The sequence below is a fragment of the Canis aureus genome, chromosome 32 (assembly GCF_053574225.1).
Source record: "Canis aureus isolate CA01 chromosome 32, VMU_Caureus_v.1.0, whole genome shotgun sequence".
Lineage (NCBI taxonomy): Eukaryota > Metazoa > Chordata > Mammalia > Carnivora > Canidae > Canis > Canis aureus.
Window position 1 is genome coordinate 6,019,289 of NC_135642.1, and position 20,093 is coordinate 6,039,381.

A 20,093-nucleotide genomic window follows, 5' to 3' on the forward strand; every position below is an offset into this window, starting at 1 on the left:
CAACATGGGGGAGGTGTGAGGAAGCATGGCAGGTGTGGCCACGTTAGTAGACACGAGCTGCTTGACACAGAAACCCTCTGCTCATCCTGAGCATCACGCAACCTTCACCCTGGGCGCCTTCTCTACCAACAAGGTGGTTTTACTCAGTAAGTTCAAAGGACCCAAGTATTTGTGGAATTCATAGGTTGCCCTGAATTATAAGGACCAAGTACTGACATGAGCTGATCCTGTGGACCATACATACCTATAGAATGGCACAGTGATCCCCGAAGCTCCTACCAACCACTCATTCTATTCTCCTTCTGGAATGTCCATGGAAAGCATATTGGATGAGGACTCAAAGAGGGTCAGTCCATGCTTGGTTCCATTGTGAACAAGCTTTAGGACCCCAGCCTTGGTTTTTCCTCATGCTACATGAGGAAGGTAGGGCAGCTTGTGTTTTGGGTTCTTTCTAGTTTTACCAGATCACCTTCCAGAACAAATAGACAAAATAACCCCAACTGGCTAGGGAATTACCCCTGTTGGGTTGTTCCCATTCTCTAGATTCTGGGGTCTAATCTAGAGGCCATGATAAAGGAAAGGGAGCTGGTCACATTGTACAAGGACAAGACAATCTACCAATTCACCAAGTATATCCTGAGCCTTTCAATACTGGGGTAGTTGATGCTGTGATTTTTCACATTACTCTGCAGCTCTTTCTTTTTAACCTAAGGAATCAAATCAAAACACTTTCAGAAGGGAAAGTGGAAGGAACTACCTCTTTTTAAAAGTGAGGTAAGAGATGAGGCACTGAGGTTTAAATCCTAATAGGAATGGGCTGGAGTGAGACCATGGCTGTAACCTTGGTTGGTCCAGCCTCCCATAGTGATGCTGTAAGGGAGGTGGGGTGGCATCTGAAAACCTTGCAGATGTCTTGATCTGCCTTTTGGAACAGGAGGGAAATAGGAGAAATACAAGGGGGTGAAGGTGATCCTGATCACTGGGTTTATTGAGAGAGTCAAGATGGCAATGTGCTTAACCAAGTGATTTAAAATGTGTTAACTATAAAGAACCTGTATTTTCCCCACAGGGGGATGGATGGGTGGGGGATGTTGTTGACACCTCCTTCACAATCCAGGTACTGACACTCTTTGTGAGCTCACCAACTATATTAATGCCACAAGACTTACACTTCTCTCTTGTATCCCTGAGAGGGGAGGTCGAGAGCCGGGTTCTCAGAGATCTTAATGGCGCCCTGCATAGCTGCCAATAGGCCGTTTCCTCCTTCACCTCGCAGGGCTGGCCCGAAGCACTCTGGGCGTCTGATGAGCAGCTTGACCACGACACTAGCATTTTCTTCCACACTTTCACCTAAGGAAAAGGGCATTATTTCCCTTCATTGGAAAAGACAACAGTTTATTTCTAGCTGATGAGGTTGGGGAAAGAGTATTGGGTTGAGCTTATCAGTCATTCATAAAATTAGGAGGTGATACTGGTAGAGAGAAAGATAAGCTTAGATAAATTAGGTCCAGATCTGCTTTTTTGAAGTATAAGATGAACCATTATTAGGACAGAATCCTACTTTGAAGTTTAGGATTTTGTGCTGTGATTATTTCACTACATTTAGATCCTCAGAAAGCAAGAAATTCGCTACTGAGTCTTCCACAGATTACTGATTCAGTCACAAGTGACTTAGGGGACAAAGAACTTGACATCTTTATTAACTCCATGAGGGGCTGCTAAAGCATATCTTCTTCCTTCCCTGACAATGGGTAAAATGGTAACTCAAGCTGATGTGCCTCAATTAACACCCGAGGAAATGACATGTTAGCCCCTGAATGGCATTCTCAGAGTCTTAAGGGTACCTCAGAACAACCAAGTTTGTGTGGATGTACATCAGGGCATTTCTGAAATTATCCAGATAATCTACTTGGTTATTCTGAAGTATCTCTCTGGAAAGCTGAAGGTTGGAGAATAGTATTCTGCTGGTACTGCTCTTTGGAAGAACATGGACCATGAAGACATGGCTCATTTCCTAAAGCTGTGATTAAGCAGTGGAACTGGAACCGTTAGGGAGCGGTAGCCAGTACCTCTCGGAGAACACTTGTCACTGAAAGCGGTTTTAAAGCTTGTTCAAACAACTTCATGAAACATTTTCTGTCTCAGATGAAATCTTATTTTGTGTTGAGAATTTATCCCTGGGCTAAGACTCTGAGAAAAGACTTTTTTGATCTTGTGTACTGGGTAAAAGTCGATAAAATTTTTTTTTTCTACAAGATCAGATATTCTTGGAGGATTGAGCTCTATAACAGAGGCTGCATCTTGATACATTGTTGCATTAATTTGTTATTCTTACATAAAATGATTTAATATATTAGTAGGCTAAAACAATAGCTATTTGTTATCTTGTAGTTTCTGTAGACCAGGAATTTGGGAGTGACTAGGCGAGGTGTTCTGTGGCCAGGGACCTCCCATGAAGATACAGTCAAAATGTTGGCCAGCACTGCAGTCCTGTGGAGGCTTGACTGGGCATGGCCATGTGCATCTGTGCGTGCGTGCACGCGCGTGCACACACACAAGCTGTTGGCAGGAGGCTTCTGTTCCTCACCATGTGACCTCTCCATGGGGCTGCTGGAGTATCCTCACCACATGCCAGCTGGCTTCCCACAGAGCAAATGATCCGAGAGAATCAGGTGGAAGCTACAATGCCTTTTACAACCTTGTTGCACACTTTCACTTCTGCTATATCCTAGTCATTAGAAGTGACTCACTGAGTCCAGCTCACGCTCAAAGGAAGACAAGTCAGCCTCCATCGTTTGGAGGGAGATGCACAAAAGAATTTATATTCTTTTAATAGATATTTTTAAAAAGATGTTTTAATACTATCACAGGAGTTAAGCTCTGTTTAATGAAAACTTTTATGAATAAACTTCAACGTGCTGTGATTAGAGCATGGAATGGAAACCCAGAAACCCTGGCTTCTCTAGCTTTTTAGGAAATCACTACGTAATCATGCATGCTGCTTAATCTCACTGGGTCTTGCTTGCCCTATTGAGATACTCAGGCATCTTGTAGTTTTTTAGAGTGAGGCTATTAGTCTACTCCCATATGCAGAAGTTTCTCTCATCATGTCCAGAGAATCAGAGGGGCTGGGCCTGCTGTTCCAGTGCTTGAAATTAGCTTGTACTCAGCTCTTACATGAACTCACCCCTGAACACACTTGATGTGACTCACAGCTCTGGAGAGCCTGCCCTACATCATTGCTGTAGCTGGCCTAGAGCTTGGCCTGCTGATATCTTTTTTATCACCCAAATGCCTGCATTGCAGATAAAATTCAAGATTATAAATATACATCATGTAAGTTTTAGAACTGTGTAACTAGATTCAGAAAAGTTTTCATTCCACTGAATTCAAACAGCCCATTGGCTTGCATTCACTCTTTGCTCAATCCTTTAAAATTTTTATAAAGAAGCTCTTCTCCAAGTTTCATCTAATATATAGAACAGAATTTGTTTTTATTAAACCAGAATCCACATGAAGAAAATTCTCAGGAGATGCTAAAAGGGTAAAATGATCACAGTGATGATATGGTGGAAAGAATCAATGAAGGAGAGACACGGAAGAGAGGTTGAGTAATGTTATGCAATCTGTAGAAGATAAAATGATGATGCTAAGCCCTAGGGCCATGCTGTCCTATTAGTCAACCACTAGTCAAACCTAGCATTTACACTTGATTTAAAAAGCACCAAGAGAATCACCATGTTTGAGAGCAAATAATCTTAGCCACAGATATAATTCACAGTTCACTACTTTCAAGTGTTGTTGGCCTCTAAGACTTAAAGCTTGAAGCTAAAACTTGGAAATTTTAAGTGTCAAAAATGGACAAAACCCTCCAATCTTAATATTCAAGCTTATTTAAATATCATACTGTGATTCTTTCAGTTCTCAGGATGGAAACACTTGTGGGTCAGCCATGATCTTCACCAGATGAAGTCAGATTTGAGGTATGCTCTGATAGAATAGAAACCACCTCGTAAATAGGAGACTTCTTACTGAGTTGATGAAAATCAATTTGTGATGAGTATCAGGACCTTATATAATACTGTCACCTTGTGGGAATAATGATGAAACAGCTTTTGCCCTGCTTTCTTATTTCAGTTAAAATCCACAAGAGTATGTAGTACCAAGCTTCATTTACCATTGTTATCATTAAAATGATTGATAAAGAATCCACGTATGTATGGATTCAGCACATTTGGGCTCCATGCCAAAATGCTCAACCATGACCACTGCTGAGATCCCACAGGCATTGGTGGAGGAGAAATGCTGAAGAGTTTAATTGGCATGAAAATAACAGGGTCACATAGCTTTTCAGCCCAGTCAGACTTCTTCACTTTGGTGCTTTGAGCATTCATTCACCATTGGCTTCTTTATTTGAATCATCTGTTTTCTATTACTTGTGTTGTTTTGACCATCTCTGGGCTTTTATAGTTTTAGTTTGAGTTTTTACGGATGGAGTCACATTTCCTTGTCTTTGTCATTATAAGCCCATCCTGACCCCAATGACCAATTCCCTTCTCCTTCTTAGGCATAGAGATTTAAGAAGGTCCACTGGAAGAATGAGAAAGATGGGGTAGAAGATATTTCCCAAGCCTTATAATTGGTGAGAAGGTGTAGCTCAGACATTAGGTACTTAAGCCCCACTAACCATAATTCAATTATACTTCATATTCCATCTTCTCTCACCAAGACTGCCTGAAGTGTCTCCTGAGTACAACATTGTGATGTTGTTTATAACTGTCTTAAACTTATTTAAATCTTTTACTGTTGGTCAATTTTTCAAAAGTTTGCTGGATCTTTGTAGCTATATTATAAATTAGAGAATAAGAACAATGTCTCATTTTAATCCTAACCATCCTTAGTCTTCAGTACTAATATCACACTTAAGAGTGGCTATTACATCCTTTGACTCTTTTCTGATTCTTGTAAGCATCTATACCTCTGTGCCCTTAAAAGGTACTGTGCTACTTTGTGCTTTTGACCCTAGAATTTTTTTCTTGCTTTACTGAGATCAAATTAATATATCCTAAAAAGATTCATGTCCCCTAGATCAAGGGCCAATCAGTATGTTTTTACCACACTACTCTGTTCAACTGTGTCCATTAGTTTCTTCAAGACATTATTCAACATTTACCTTTTTCCGGAGGTATACTTAGGTTCACTCACTGGGTTCTGATAAGCACTGTCATTTTTGGCATGCCAGTAGTCATGTGTGTCACCATGTAGATAGGTGTGGTAGGTTATAGAGTTTTTAGTAATTACATGTATGTGTTTCATAATTCTACTTAGGTTTCCTCTGTTTCCTGCTTTGATTTATGACTTCAGGGCTTTTAGAGCATGTCTCTTATCGCATCCCACAGTCTGTCATATACACTTTGCATGTCACATAATGGATACCCAAGTTATGGCCACTGATGGCACATCTGCCTAGGAAAACAGATTCAGCAAAGCTAGGAATATTGTGTTCCTCACAATTAAGTTTATAGCCTGGGGAAGATATCACTAAAATACTCCGAGGACTCAAAGGAAGCAGGGAATAACTTTTTCCTTTTTCTTGTGAATTGGTAAGAAATCTTCCTTCTTGGAATCTATATTAGGAAGGGATTAATCAGACATCCAGACACATCTGTGTTAGACTGGTTATAAAGTTTACAACTGCTGGGTAAATAGAAGCTTCTCAGCTTCATTACTCCCAGAGTAAAACAACCCAAGGCTTCTGAGCAAGCTAAAAAAAAGTGGAGAAAATTATATACTTTAAGAAGTTCTTTTAAAGACAAATCTTGTTTAAAAAGATTTAATACAAACATTAAGAGAGATTAGTAAAATAATGTTAGAAAGAATTTTCCTATTCTATTATTTTTTAGCAAGAGCTTTTGATTTGGCTTTAAATTAAAAAAAAAACATTCACATCAGATAGTAATTAAATAATCCTGCAATTTTTGAACAGCTAAAAGGAAAATGCTGTTTCTTTTTGTTCATTCATTAGAAAGACTACTACCAAGACAATACTGCATAATGGTGTGAGTAATGTTTGGCCTGTGGGGCCAAACTACTCCAGTTCAAATCCTGGCTTTACATCCTACTAGCTGTGTGATTCTGGGAAAGGTACTTAATCCCTCTATGCAACTGGGTCTTTCTCTGTAAATTGAGGAGGATAACTGACCTATCTCATTGGATTTTTATATTATGTGAGTTAATATGTCCAAAGGTGCTTTGAATAGTGCCTGGCACATAGTAAGTGCTCAATATGTGTTAGTTGCTATCATCACCACTACCATCCTTACTCACTACCACCCACCATAGTCACTCTACATCCCACTATGACAATCCACCACCCATCACATCTCATCATCACCCACTATGACCACCCCATCATCACTCATCACTACCCACAACTACCACTGCATCTCTCACCACTAACCACTACCTACCCTCAGTCACCCCTAAACCTGCTATGACCACTACTCAATCATCCTATCCCCTCATCGATATCATCACTAACCACTACCCACTATCACCACCCCACCATCATCCATTATTGCCACCTGCCACCACCTACCATTACCCATCATGACCACTCTGACCACCTACCATGATCACCTAGAACACCTTTATCTTTCACTGCTGAGTAGAGGCCCCAAGATTAGCTGGGAAGTCCCTTTTAATCATATTTTAGACATGAAAACTTTTCAGCCTAGCATTTAGGTTCTCTCTGGTATAGTTGCCTACCTACCCTCTAAACTTCATCTCTTGCCACTGTTATCCATCTGTCTATCCTCCAGACCAACAGATCACTCTATTTCCTGAGCACAGCATGATTTAGTCTTGAGGCGACTGCTCAAGGGGCTCTCCAGCTGGATCACCTTTCCAGCATCTATGCACCTGAAAATGTGACCATTTGCAGGTCATTTCTAATATCACCTCCCCCATGAGGGCTATTCTGAAATTCTCAATGGGATATTAGTTTCCCCTCAGGAATCCTACAACATTCTGTCCCCTCCTTACTCTACTTATTATAGTGATGTCTGTTCATGTCTACTGCCCTTACTAGATGATAAGTTTTGGGGAAGCAGAAGCTATTTGTCTTTTGCCAAAACCAAATGTGGCCTTTGTATTACAGAGACACAATATACATTTTAATGTATACTGGGGTGCTTGGGTGATGCAGCTGGTTGAGCATCCAACTCTTGGCTTTGGTTCAGGTCATGATCTCAGGGTCCTGGAATCTCTGAGCCCTGCATCAGGCTCTTTGTTTAGCACACGGTCCACTTGAGATTCTCTTTCCCTCTGCGCCCCCCCCCCCCCCGCCTCAGTCATGCTCTCTCTCTTACAAATCTTTAAAAACATTAAAATGTACATATTTTCCTACTGATGGGCTAATTTGCTAGTTTGTTGCTTTATGAAATTGCACGATAGAGAGTATGTGAAAAAGGCACAAAACAACCTAAAAGCAAAGGGATCAGACTACACATTTTGGTCTAGAGTTCAGTTCAGTATGGTCATATGTAACCAGCATAAGCAAGTATTGGAATTTGGGCAATTTCGATGGGGGCATAGTTAGTGGATTCCTTAGCCTTCATAACCTATATAGACAGCCCCACTGAAATGACTCATAAAGCTCTTGATCTTATGGAGGTGGCCAAGATGAATGAAGAAGTTAGTCCTGGCTTGATTTGGTTTGTGTCATATAGTCTACTTAGATAATTTAGGGGAGATTTATGAATCCTCAAAAACCATTTAGAAATTTCCCTATTACCACAATGACTCTCAATTAATTCTGGACATGCAGTCATTTGGATAGAATGTGGAGCAGATTTTTAGAGGGTATGCTGACACTGGCCTCAAAGAAAATGGAATTCAGCAATGCTTGGTGACAGACAAATAGGGACACTGAAGGGTACACAGTGAGTGCTGCAGGAGATAGGTAATCAAGGATAAGACCAGGCGGGATAAGACCCAGGAAGAAAAGGAGGAAAACCAGGATGATGGAAATCATTCCAATATTAAGAGTAGAGTATATTACAGTAGAGGAAACTAAGCAGGTGGGACAGGGATGAAGTCAGACAAGAAGAGTACACTGGAATACAATGACTACATTGTGGCAACATACTTTGAGATAAACTCTTACACTTGGAACATTTGGCATGACTGCTCATGAGTTGCATATCTTTTTGCAATCATTTAAGTAGCCAAGCTGGATTACTCTGCCTGGAACTCCAATCTGGGAGAAGGGAGAAGGATCATAATGCTCATGTGAATATAAGTGAATGAGCATGGGAACAAAATCTTGGGACACAGGATACATTTCTAAGAAAGCAGACCACTTAATTTTATACAATATTCTATGTATTATACTTGGGCAACTAAAGAATTTTTGTAGACTTGGAATCCATTACAAATGGGAAGTAATTTGTGTTAAGAAAAATAGTATTTAGAGTTGTCACAGAAATACTTCTCTCCTGGGAGTTTAGTTACCTTGTCTAGTTATCTAGTTATTCTTAATTTTACGCATGCATGTATCCATCCATCCAAGACTCTAAAGATCTGAAGGCACATCTGAATTTAAATTTGTGAAATAGGTGAGATGAAGATATCAATAATCCCTTCTTTTACTGAGATAAGAGGTACAAAGTAGTGAAAAGCCCCAGGCTCTGCCTTGATTTTCTTGCTGGATCTGGAACTAGAGCTCAGTACTCTGTCCATTGGATGCTATTCTTGATCCTTCTCTGGCCTGATTCTCCCTGAGACTGTTTTGCCAGCTGCCACCTATAGACAGGAAGAAATGCAAAGGCCCTCTCTTTCCTCACATGTACCCAGGTGTATGCTATCTTAGATCTGAAAAGCATGAAAAATTTGGGACTCACTGTTCACAAAGACGGCAAACCTCAAGAAGGACAGGTAACGTTCCCCTTCAATGGGGTTCCAGCCGACATCAGGGTATCCTTTGGCTAGAAGCATGGGGCAGCTCTGCAGGCCACAGCCTGCCAAGTAGGTTACCACCTGCCAACAACAGTACAAAAGTAAGTGTCTATGGTTTTTTTTTTTTTTTTTTTTTAACAAGATAGCTGCAAGGCTTATAAAAATTTGGGAACAGAAGGGCTTTCATTCTCCTAGAAGCCAGAAAGAGCACCAAACTTTGAAGTTAATAATTCAGCAGGTCTGAAACCAGAACTTTCAGTTTATTGTTTCGAAGTAACCAACAGGACTGATTATTACTGATATGCAGGAATACTCCATGAGAAATAAGTTCCTTGGTTTTTCCAGTTCTGGCAAGAGGGAACTGCCTTTTAAACACAGCCTCAGGGCAGCCCCAGTGGCCCAGCGGTTTAGCGGTTTAGCGCCGCCTTCAGCTCAGGGCGTGATCGTGGAGACCCAGGATCCAGTTCCAGGTTGGGCTCCCTGCATGGAGCCTGCTTCTCCCTCTGCCTGTGTCTCTGCCTCTCTCTCTCTCTCTGTGCCTCTCATGAATGGATAAATAAAACTCTTTAAAAAAAAAATAAAAATAAACACTGCCTCAATGGGGCACCTCAGTGGCTCAGTAAGTTAAGCGTCCGACTCTTGATTTCAGCTCAGGTCATGATCTCAGGATCATGAGATCGAGCCCCGTATTGGGCTCCTTGCTCAGTGGGGAGTCTGCTTGGGATTCTCTCCTTCCCTCTGCCCTTCCCCCAACTCATGTGCATACTCACCTGCATGCTCTCTAAAAGTTAATGAATAAATCTTTAAAAAAATATATAAACACAGGCATCTGGGGAGATAATGGTCCAGGTGGGCCATGTTTATTTGGCCATGGTATTTCAAGACCAAAATATTCAGTCGCTAGTTGACTCAAGTGGGCATTTGACAAATCAGGGATTGCTACCTAAGTTCTATATTAACAATCATTGTTTCAAGTCAAAAGCCAAGATGTTAAGGTTGGGATAGTGAGTGAGAGGCCATAGCCACTCAAGGGGATGGGATTGGTAGTGTTCTGTTTGTTTCCAGGTCACCAAATCTCAGCCCTGTGATCTTGTAGAATAGTTTAGAACTTGCCTACTTTTTAGAAGGTGTCAGCTAAAAAAAACCTGGAAATGAGATCCTGGCTTGAAATGCAGTTGTTATTCTGAGTTAGCCTTTGATATTTTATGTGTACAAGAAGGGAAGAGTCCACTGTGCTGCAGAATCCTCAAAGTCTGGAACAGTATCTTTCATTTTTGAATCCCAGAGCCTGGCACATAGCAGATGGTGAAAAAATGGTTTTCAAGTGCATCATGTATTTGCTGATGTCAAATACCTGAAGCCATTTTGTGAGAATAATGAATCTAAGTCATAACTCATGAAAAACAATGATTGCACCTTTTCCTTCCTAAACCAGGAAGGATACTATTCTGCTTGGAGCTCAGACTTGATTTAGCCTTTAAAATGTTAAGAAAACAGCAATAAAGGCAGGAATTAGGCAGTGTTTTCAAGCTTACAGGTGCAGGACATTGCACTGGCCACTGAAATAAGCACCCGCCTGTATGTGTGCGTGGAGGGTGGTGGTTGTTCAATCATAAGGGACCTAATTTCTGTTGTGATCAATGGAAAGGAAGAACTGCAACATTTACCTGTCGTTCCCTTCTCTCATAGGAACCACATGTGGGTGATTTCCTGACACAGGGCTGAAAAAAGTCTATAACACTGTGCTGAGCCACTGGAACCACCTGAGAATGGGGCTGCAGACCTCATCCTGCCCCTTTACAGATCTCCCTAAGTCCCCATTTCTCCCCTTTATCCAGCCTCCCTGCCTCTCATGATCCTATCTTGCATCTTCCAAAGGAGGCTTAGAGTCTTTGTCAAACATGGTCATTTCAAAAGCTGAACTGCAGCTGAGGATGGGCACTGGGTGCTGAACCAGGTGGCACTATCTTGTTATAAGAGAACCATTAGCCACTTTTTAAAAATGCAGGCATCAGGTATCTCACCAACTAAACACTGAGTTGTTTGTTTGAGAGAGGGCATGTGTGTGTGAGTGGCAGGGGGTGGGGGTGGAGGGAGGGAGAGAGAATCTTAAGCAGGCTCCACACTCAACGCAGGGCCTGATACAGGGCTGGATCTCATGACCCTGAGGATCACGACCTGAGCTGAAATCAAGAGTCAGACATTTATGTGACTGAGCCACCCAGGCGCTCCCAAATACAGACTCCCTAATTGCAGTTCAATGTATGCGGAGCAGAGTTTGGCTGAAGTCCATCTCACTAGAAGCAGACTGAGAGTGTCCACAGCATTTGTGGGAAAGCTATCACACAGTGTACTGCTGGGTGGCAGGACATATGAGTCTGGGTGTGATTGGGAGGGGGTGGGTCTTGTTTCTGATCCAACCAGTTCTTCTTGTTGAAAGCAGGATGTATTTTCTAAAATACAAGTCATGTTGTTTTGCTTTTCTGCTTAAAACCCTCTGACGGTTTCCATTGCTCTTGGCTCTACAGAGAGGTCCTAAAATAGAACAGGTAAGAGCATGGCCTCTGGAGCCAGACTCTGTTGGATCCTGGCTCTGATGCTTACCAACCCCATGGCACTGAGCACATCAGCTAACCTTTCTGTGCCTCAGTTTCCCCTCCTATAACAGAGAGCAGTAACAAAAAAGGCATGTTCTGAGGGTCATGGTCACATGAGTGAATTCACAGTGCAACTGGGCCCACACCGATCATGTAGGAGTATGAACTTCTATCATTGGATGGTATATTAAGTATGGTAACATCAAGCATCAAGCCCAATTCCCTACCATCCCTCCTCACTCCCCAGGTGCTCCCCACTCAAGTACCCCATGATCCATCACAGCCACTTTCCCACTTCTCAAGCACACCATGCTCTCCTCATTGAAGCTCAAATGTTCCTGGCACACTCTTCTCAGTGCTGTGGCTGCTTGGCTTCTACTCTTCCCTCAGTTCATCACTCTACTGGGTGACCTTCCTGGTCCCCTGGTCAGGGTGAGTGGCTCCTCTCGCATGCACCTCCAGGCCCACTGCTCCGTGGGTGACCCCTTAACTCTCCCCCTAGCCTTTACCACCTCAGTCTTCTTCATACTGAGGGAGTGCATGGTCAATTCTGGCAGCCACCCAGCCAAGAACGCAGCCCCAAAATGAATGGGGAAAGATGCAGGTGGATCAGCCTCCAATCATCACCACCAATGGGAGCATGTTTCAAAATCTCCAGGTGGTGGCTCAGTTCTGCCTTATTTGTACACGCACTGGATGTGTGGGCCTTCTTCACCCATGTACTGATTACACGGTTTTCTGTTGTGTTTCTTTCTTTAGTATCTGAACTTAAAAATTTGATGACATAGAACTTTGTTAGGATCCACAGGTCTCTGGTAGTGTACTCTGTAGACCAAGGAGGCTGGGCCTCCATGTATAAGCAACACAGATATCCAGATATCCATGACTATGAAGTTGGCTCCCCCTGCCCATAGGAGATGCTCTGATCCTAAGTATCCTACTGTTGCCATTTGCTCAGTTGTTACCACATTTTCATGGAGCATTGAAGAAGTTCTGGTGGAGACCCAGTCTCTAGTCTGCCTTTCCTTGGCTTGGCTGTGCTACAGGTAAGACAGAGTAAGTGCAGTGCCTCCCCAGGGCCAGTTACCTTCTCAAGATCTGGTTCCTCCAAGCCCAGCGCTAACTCGTTGTTGTCCATCACAGAGGAAGCTGCCACATCCAGTGGGGTAGATCCTCTCATTGAAGGGGATGCTGAGGAAGGAAGGATGGGGGCACACGTTTAGTGCCGCGCTGGGGTTGCAGTGCCCACTCACAGCCCACAGAGGGCAGCAAACAGTAAGCCTGGGTCCCATCACTGTTCTGAGGGGACCACCAGCCCAGCTTAAGACAGGCTCTGTTAATGCTTTTCCCCACACTCATTACTGATTGTGAACATGGACTAAGTTACAATGTCAGTTGACAGAATTAGCCGGGATCATGTATTTTCAAGTACTTTTGTAACATGGTGCTTCTTGGGGGCCCCACTTCAGTGATCGCTGAAAAGGTAGTGATGTCACTTAGCCAACTAAGCTCAAATGACTTGGCCATTTCTAGGGTCACCACCTAGAATTTAAAGATAGCCTCAGACATCAGTAGCTCATATAGCTACATCAGGTCACCAATGTTGTCTTTGATTTCCCTTTGTTTAGTTCTTAGGCTAGAATTCAGAAAAACTTCTTTCCAAGAGGTTGGGAGTCTGAGGATGCATCAGAACACCCTGAGATTTCAGATTTCATGTGTGTGTATGTGTGTTTGAGTGAATTTCACAAACTTATTTGGTTTTCATCCAGGACAGTGAGTAAGGCATATGCACTGTGTTGCTTTTCTGGTGGTGCTGATGGATTTACACTGTTTGTCCACAGTTGCTCTTGGCCAATCCATCTTGCAGCCTAGGAGAGCACTGGCTGGTCAGCTGATGGGACACGTGTGCAGCCCACAAGCTAGCCTGCCAAGAAGGGGGTTGGATCTCCAACCTCGGCCTCATTAGCTCGCCAGTCAGCAGAGTGGGCTGGGGTGGGGGAAGCTGTGTCCCCTGACTATATCGACAATCTCAGGCAGGATATTCTAAGCCATGAGCCACTGGTTCCAAGGAAGACAAGGTAAAGCTGGTGACTATGCCAACACAAATCTGTCACCAGTTCTGGTTGGTAGCAATATCACCATTTAGGCTGGACGGCAGAGACATCACATGGTTATTTCATTTATTTTTAGATCAGGCAAATTTCTTCTTATATTTAAAAATACCTTAGCAGGTACGTAGTTTCTTTACCTTTACCTCCTAAGTGGTCAGCAGAGGGAGCGTCATCTCCAAGCCCAACTGTGGAAGGGATAACATGACATACCTAAGCCAACACTGCTATTCTCCAGCAGGTAACTTAGATGCTCAAACATGGCCTTCTGATTTTGCCGGCTGATTCGACAGAAATAGCAAAGGAAGCGGCAGCAGCTAGCAACCATTTTCGGAAAAGCAATCTGTAGGAAGAAGGAGGAAGTGTCAAGGAAAAGAATCTATCAAATCCTTTCTGAAAAGTCTGACTTTAAAGTCTTAGGGTGTACAGTCAATTGACTTCTACCTGTCCATACTGGTGTAAGCTCTGAAGAGTTTGGAAAATGAACTTTCTCCTTACTTCCAGTGTTTTCTAAGACTTATTCACTTATTCCAAGACAGAGAGTGGACACCTGAGAAGAGGCTTCCAAAAATATTGAGAGCTAATTATAGTTCCTGGAAGATCTCTCTTCCAAACAAAAAAGAGGTCAAACAAGAGTCCCAGACAGCCTCTGATGTCACGTAAAATTGCATGACCCTCCATCAGAACACTGCTTTCATCTGGGAAGGGAGTGGACACTCATCAGAGTGGTAAACTCTGATGAGAAAGTTCAGAAAGGGAGATGAGTGGTCGAGACAAATAATGCCCAGTCTCATATCAAACCGGAGCCCTCTGGGTAAAGGCAGGCCCCTAGAGCTGTGGGAGCCTGCTGCGCACTGCCCTCTCACATGGTCGAGCCTTCCCCCAGTGACTTGTGTTTTCTCCCCTGATTACCTCCGTTCTTGATGACTGCTCTCCAGTGGGCTCCTGTAGCACTTGTAACCCGATTCATAATATTTAGCACTGAGATGCCATCTTACGTTACTGCTGATTGCACTTGGCTTCTCTCCTTAACAAAGTAATCAGCATCTCTAGAGCCTGGCCACGTCTTAATTTTGATCCAATGATGCTCAATAAATGGTGTCTGTGTTAACCTTGCTCTGGATCCTAGAAAGCCCTTGATTTCCCCTTTAGAATTATGGGGCTGTGGTGCTCTCGAAAGTAAGGCTCTGAAAGCCACACACTACCTGCTTGCTGAGGCACACGGACATTTGCTCAGGGCTCTTCTGCAGGGAGACCACTGTCTCCAGGGACATGAAGGAAGCAAGTGAGAAGGAATGTGAGCTTGGCTTCTGTTCCATCCACCTGTCAATACTGGTGGAACCACTTTGCAAATCCTTCATTCCTAGGACACTGGTACTCTGGACTTTCCAAAACTGGAAAACATCTTATCTCCTGCCTCAGGCCCTAACTCTGAGGAGGACCTCACACAAGTTAGGATAAGTGCCCAGGGAGATCCCCTGATAGTGGGCTTGTTATGGGGGTCTGGCAAGGAAAGCCAATATCCTTGGGAGCTTGGTGCGTGCAGAGGAAACACACGGACGCCTGAGCTGCCAGCATCATTATTAAGATCCTGCTCCCCCTTAGAGCAGTGTTTTCCTGACCCAGCACAAAATATACCAGGCTGTTCAGTGCAACCTGGAGGAATTCCATCTTGGAAGGCGCAGGGCTGAAGGGTATGGGAAGTAAACCTAGCAGGTGAACAGCCCTGGTGGAACGAGTGGGAAAAGCTCTAAGCTTCAGGAACCAGAGCTCTTATGCTGGCTGGATTCCATTCAGCAGCACTGTCCCGTCCCTTGGCTGTTTCCTGGCTTTATGGGCATCCCTCCCTCTCCCTGGGAAGGAGAACTGAGGCAACAGATGCCAGCCATGTGGCTGTCAGCAAGCCCTCACATGCCCCTGCCCAGGGGCCAAGTTCCTGGTTCCTGAGGGCTAGGTTCTCCTTGGAGCATTACCTGGGACTTCTCTGCACCCAACACGTTCACCATCACCTCCATCACCGTCTCGTGCATGCCAAGGACTCTCATGAGGTTGGGGTGCTGGTAAAACACCTTATTGTTCATAATGTCTCTACGGTAAGGATCAGACACAGACTTTAGTGCTTGCTTAGATGAGTGCTGTGAAACTTCAGGGGTGAGGACACACAAATGCACAGACACATCAGGGTTAAGGAATGCAAACGTGACAGACTGAAAGGTTCTAAGAAGGCACTAGGCATTCGGGATATATGCGGAGTGCCTTTTTACAGACAATAGGAGTATTTTATGCTCTTTTATTTCTATGACGTTCTTTCTTTCTTCGAGACATTTCCTTCTAATGACACATTACACAGTTGTCCCTTTATCTTTGTGTTTATAATAGTTTTGAGACAGCCCGAATTACTGGACTTCTCTTCCTCCATGTATTCAGGGTCTTCTATTTTTTTTTTTTTTTTTTTGCCCATTTCTAGTTCTTATAGCTAATTCTCTACTTCATTTTTCCTAATGATAGGGCTGTATCCTTTTCTTAAAGGCAATTGTATATTAGGTACCTGTGATATTTTGGGACAGCAGTCCTCAAAAACCAGTGCAATTAACAATGAAATACAAAAAATTATATTCTGAAATCATTCAACATAAATTCACACATAATAAAGCTGCAGGCAAATTCAAATGCAAAAGCAGCATGTGACGTGGCTGTGTAAGCCCTCACAGGGTGGTTACTCTGCCTGTACCCTCTTCCCTGGGTGGTGGCAACTGTTAAGAGGAGATACCACAAGATTTTATTGCTGCTGTGTCTACTGCAAAGGCTGGGGGAGAAGCTAATTCTGCAGTTTTCTTTTCCCATAAAAGTCTCTTCATTTCCAGTACATGATTCTTCCTTGGAAATGAATTTGAGGAATGGGTGCATCCCCCCCGCCCCAGCCCAAGGCTCCTCAAAGTCCCTCTTCTGGGCCTTGCTCAGGTGGTGCTCCAGGGTGGTGGGATGGAACATGGAGCAGCAAGGTCACAGTCCCAGTTCTCGCCTGTAATCAGGTAACACTGTGGGGTGGTCAGCTCACGTCTTTGGGCTTTGGTTTTCTCATCCACAAAATGGAATACACCATCTAATTAAAGGGAATCTTTCTGATGTCTAGGATGCTATCTTTTTGACAGCACAGCTTCTCAGGGAGAGCTGTGCACTGTTGTAATAGGGAAAGGTGTCTTTCAGAACTGACAAAAATGACTCTCTGGGTGAGTCCGGAGCAAAGGGAGGGATCAGCTGACAGTTTCTCAGAGGGAAGTCTCAGAAGAATTCCAGTCAAAAGCTCAAAACATTTCTCTTCTTGTTGAGTTGAACACATGGTCCCTTCCTCTGAATTTTTTTTCATTGCCTTCCTGGGGCTATTTTCTTCAGATATGAACCAAATAACTGCTTTTCCCTAAGACTCCTTTCTACTACTTCTGGCAATGTCCCTTCAGCCCCGTAGCCTGCAGTCTGGTCTCACAGGTTATCAAAGGTGACTGATCCACCAAGAACTTACCCCCTGAGGAGTGAAATCAGGCTGGCAGCACACAGGGATTTCATATGATTGGATTCTGGAACATCTACATAACAAGGTAAACCAGTTTTCCTGCCTGAAGCTCTTCTGAGGGACTTGCAAGGAACTGAGAATGACCTACCCCAGCCCATTGATCATGAGCAGCTCCTCTTCCTTGCCCATCCTGACACTGAGGAGGCAGCGGATCTGGCCCAGGGCAGCCAGCAGATTGATGGTATCGCTCACGGAGGCCTGACTGATGGTATAGGTCTTCCGCAGGGCTTGCAGCAGCTCCCCAATGCTGTCGTACTGCCTCTGCAGGAGGGTGAACATCATCCGGACCAACTCCGCATCCTGGATCTGGTCCTCTTGGGCCCAGCGGATCATGGTCTGTGAGATGAGCTCCTTCAAGGTTGCTGGAAGGACAACAGGGAGAACCAGTACTGTGGCTGGCATGGCTCAGGAAGAGCTGTGTGCCTCAGCCACCCCACTTGAAAATGACACAACATCAGTGGTCAGGGGTAAAGCATTCTTTTCCTGAGGGTGGAATATGGCATGCAGAGAAGTGAAACATCATCACAGCACATAGATGTGGGCCACACTACAAGGAAAGAATATCACAGTTTTGAACTGAGGGTACAAAATAGTTTATTTTGACTAAATGACATTTGAACCGATACTGGAGATAGAAGACCAAGTAAGACACCTGTCCTTGTCTTCAGGCTGCTCACAAACCAGTTCTTTACATTTTCACTTGATTTTATAAAACAATTTTGTCTATATTTGATGACACAGTATAATCAATACTAAAATGTGCAAGCGCCACGGGACAGAGTAGGTAGTAATTATTTGGGGTCAGGGTGGGGGCAAAGGCATGAGAAGGTGGCACTGGTCACTGGCCCTCTAGAGTCAAGTGATAGTAAGCACTGGATTTTCTCTACCATGGATACTGTTCTCCAAGTACTTTATATATATCACGTACCATGAACTGGATAAGCCATGCCACTGACTCAGGAATTCTAGGAGATATTTTGGATGACATACACATAAAACTATGTTAGGAGACAGAGTGACGTGGATGGAGAACGTTCTATTAGGTCTGCAGACTCTGCAGACTCTGCACTGGGACTGCTGGACATCATCCCCACTGAACTGACTGTGTTGCCTTGATCTTTGGCAGGGGTCAGCTAACACTGCATCATGACCACTTTCACAAGCATCAGCAGAAAAGCCAGGATGGTTTTGAATGCAGACGTTATTGGGGCTTATGCTGGGTGCACAGAAATACTACTGGCCACACTGTAGAGGAGAGGTCACCGAAGTGGGATGCAATCAGCTACGGGGCCTTCGGAGTTTGGACCAAGTGGCTTCTGTAAAGTGCCGACTGGCATTGGTGTGGGAGGACGGTCAGGAGGGGAGGCAGGTCTCAGGTGGAGGACAGGGTGAAAGCGGGCTCACTAGAATGGCTGGGAGGGTGCTGCTCACCCCTCCCCATGTCTCTCAAACACACACTTCCAGAAAATGCCACTGTAGGCGTGAGGAATGCTGCTTGTAAATCACAACTGCCTCCAAGTCTGGCCTCTGCCTATCACACTCCCACAAGGTATGGTAGACCCAAGATCCTTAATCCAGACCTGGAGATAAAGGCCAAGCTTAGAGGACAATGACGGTCACTCAGGGCATCAGTGAAGAGATGGGGACTAGGCACAGATGGATGCGTCTGGTAGCCGGTGCCAACCCCAGTAGTCTAGTTCTCTAGCTCCATTTCATATGTGGCAGATTTCTGCTCTACATACACTCTTGGCTCATCACAAGGATATGAAAATAGAACTTGGTTACCAAAGCTTCAAGGAGATCTGGAAGGAAAAGATGAATGTGACTTACTGCTGGGTCTATCAATCCTGTGGGTGCCATAGGTTCAGATTGGTGGGGGAGGAGGCTGCAAAACTTACAAAAGAGTCCCCAGAGAAGGGAGAGGCAATGTCAGAAGATGTTCCTAAGAGACCTCGCCAAGCAGAGATTGCTGACTGTTAGGTTACGTAGTGTCTCCATCCTTTGGGGCAAAATCTGTTATTGTTGGGCCAGGCTGGGCTCCTGTCAGGAACCTGTTTCCTCACTGACAAAGTGTAAGAGCTCCTATTTCTCCCAGTTCACAGGCATGGTGAGGAATGAAAGCATGACAAAACCATACAACAGACACTCCCAGACCCACTGTTAAGTTTTCTAGTCCTATACGTACAATCCCCCGAGGCCTATGTCATGACCTGAAAGAACGATGGTTTTCTCCACTAACAACCAAGTTCTCTGCCAAGATAATAATACATCACAGTTCCTGCAACAGATGAAAAGAAACAACCAGAACTGTCAGCCAGCTCAAGGACCATCCTCTCACCAACAGGGAGTTTACAGAGACATAAGGAAACCACCTAAATATTAGTTTTCCCTTGACCTGGCTTTCAGATTAGTTCAGGAGTTGGGTGAGCTCTTAGCCACACACTGATGTCATAATCCAAATCAGCATTTATAGAGAAGGGAACACTCACAGCAAAACATGTCTTGAGAAGGCACATGTGAAAGGAGACAGCCCTTCCTTTCCCTGAGAAAGGGGAGCAGGAAGCACCAGAGTTCTCTGTCCAGGCCAGCCTTCCAGTAAGTGTGAGGGAATGGGAGAAACAATTATGTGTGGGTCATCAAGTGGAAGCTCAGGTAAAAAGAAAACATGGCCCTAAGACCCTGACAAAAAAAGCAAGAGTCAGGGTGGTGTTATAGATGGACAGATGTCATTCTGTGGAAGGGATGGCATTTGAGGCCTTTCTCATAGGACAGGGTCTCAAAATTCGAGATGGAGGTCCAGAAACTGAGAGAGAGAATAACTGTGAAAAGAAAGAAGACTGGGGAGAGATGGCAGGGGAG

The 20,093-nt window shown here is 44.1% G+C and overlaps 1 protein-coding gene across 1 annotated transcript in view; it reads right to left on the reverse strand.

Annotated features, from left to right (window-relative positions):
- Positions 1–20,093, reverse strand: part of RYR3 (ryanodine receptor 3) — a 513,451-nt gene that overhangs the window by 128,248 nt on the left and 365,110 nt on the right. The window contains exons 39-44 of the mRNA XM_077880434.1: positions 17,323–17,596; positions 15,637–15,751; positions 13,877–14,006; positions 12,643–12,746; positions 8,904–9,039; positions 1,170–1,350 (exon numbers count right to left, since the gene is read on the reverse strand). Of these exons, the coding sequence (XP_077736560.1) occupies positions 1,170–1,350; positions 8,904–9,039; positions 12,643–12,746; positions 13,877–14,006; positions 15,637–15,751; positions 17,323–17,596 (940 nt within the window). The remainder of the gene's footprint in view (positions 1–1,169; positions 1,351–8,903; positions 9,040–12,642; positions 12,747–13,876; positions 14,007–15,636; positions 15,752–17,322; positions 17,597–20,093) is intronic.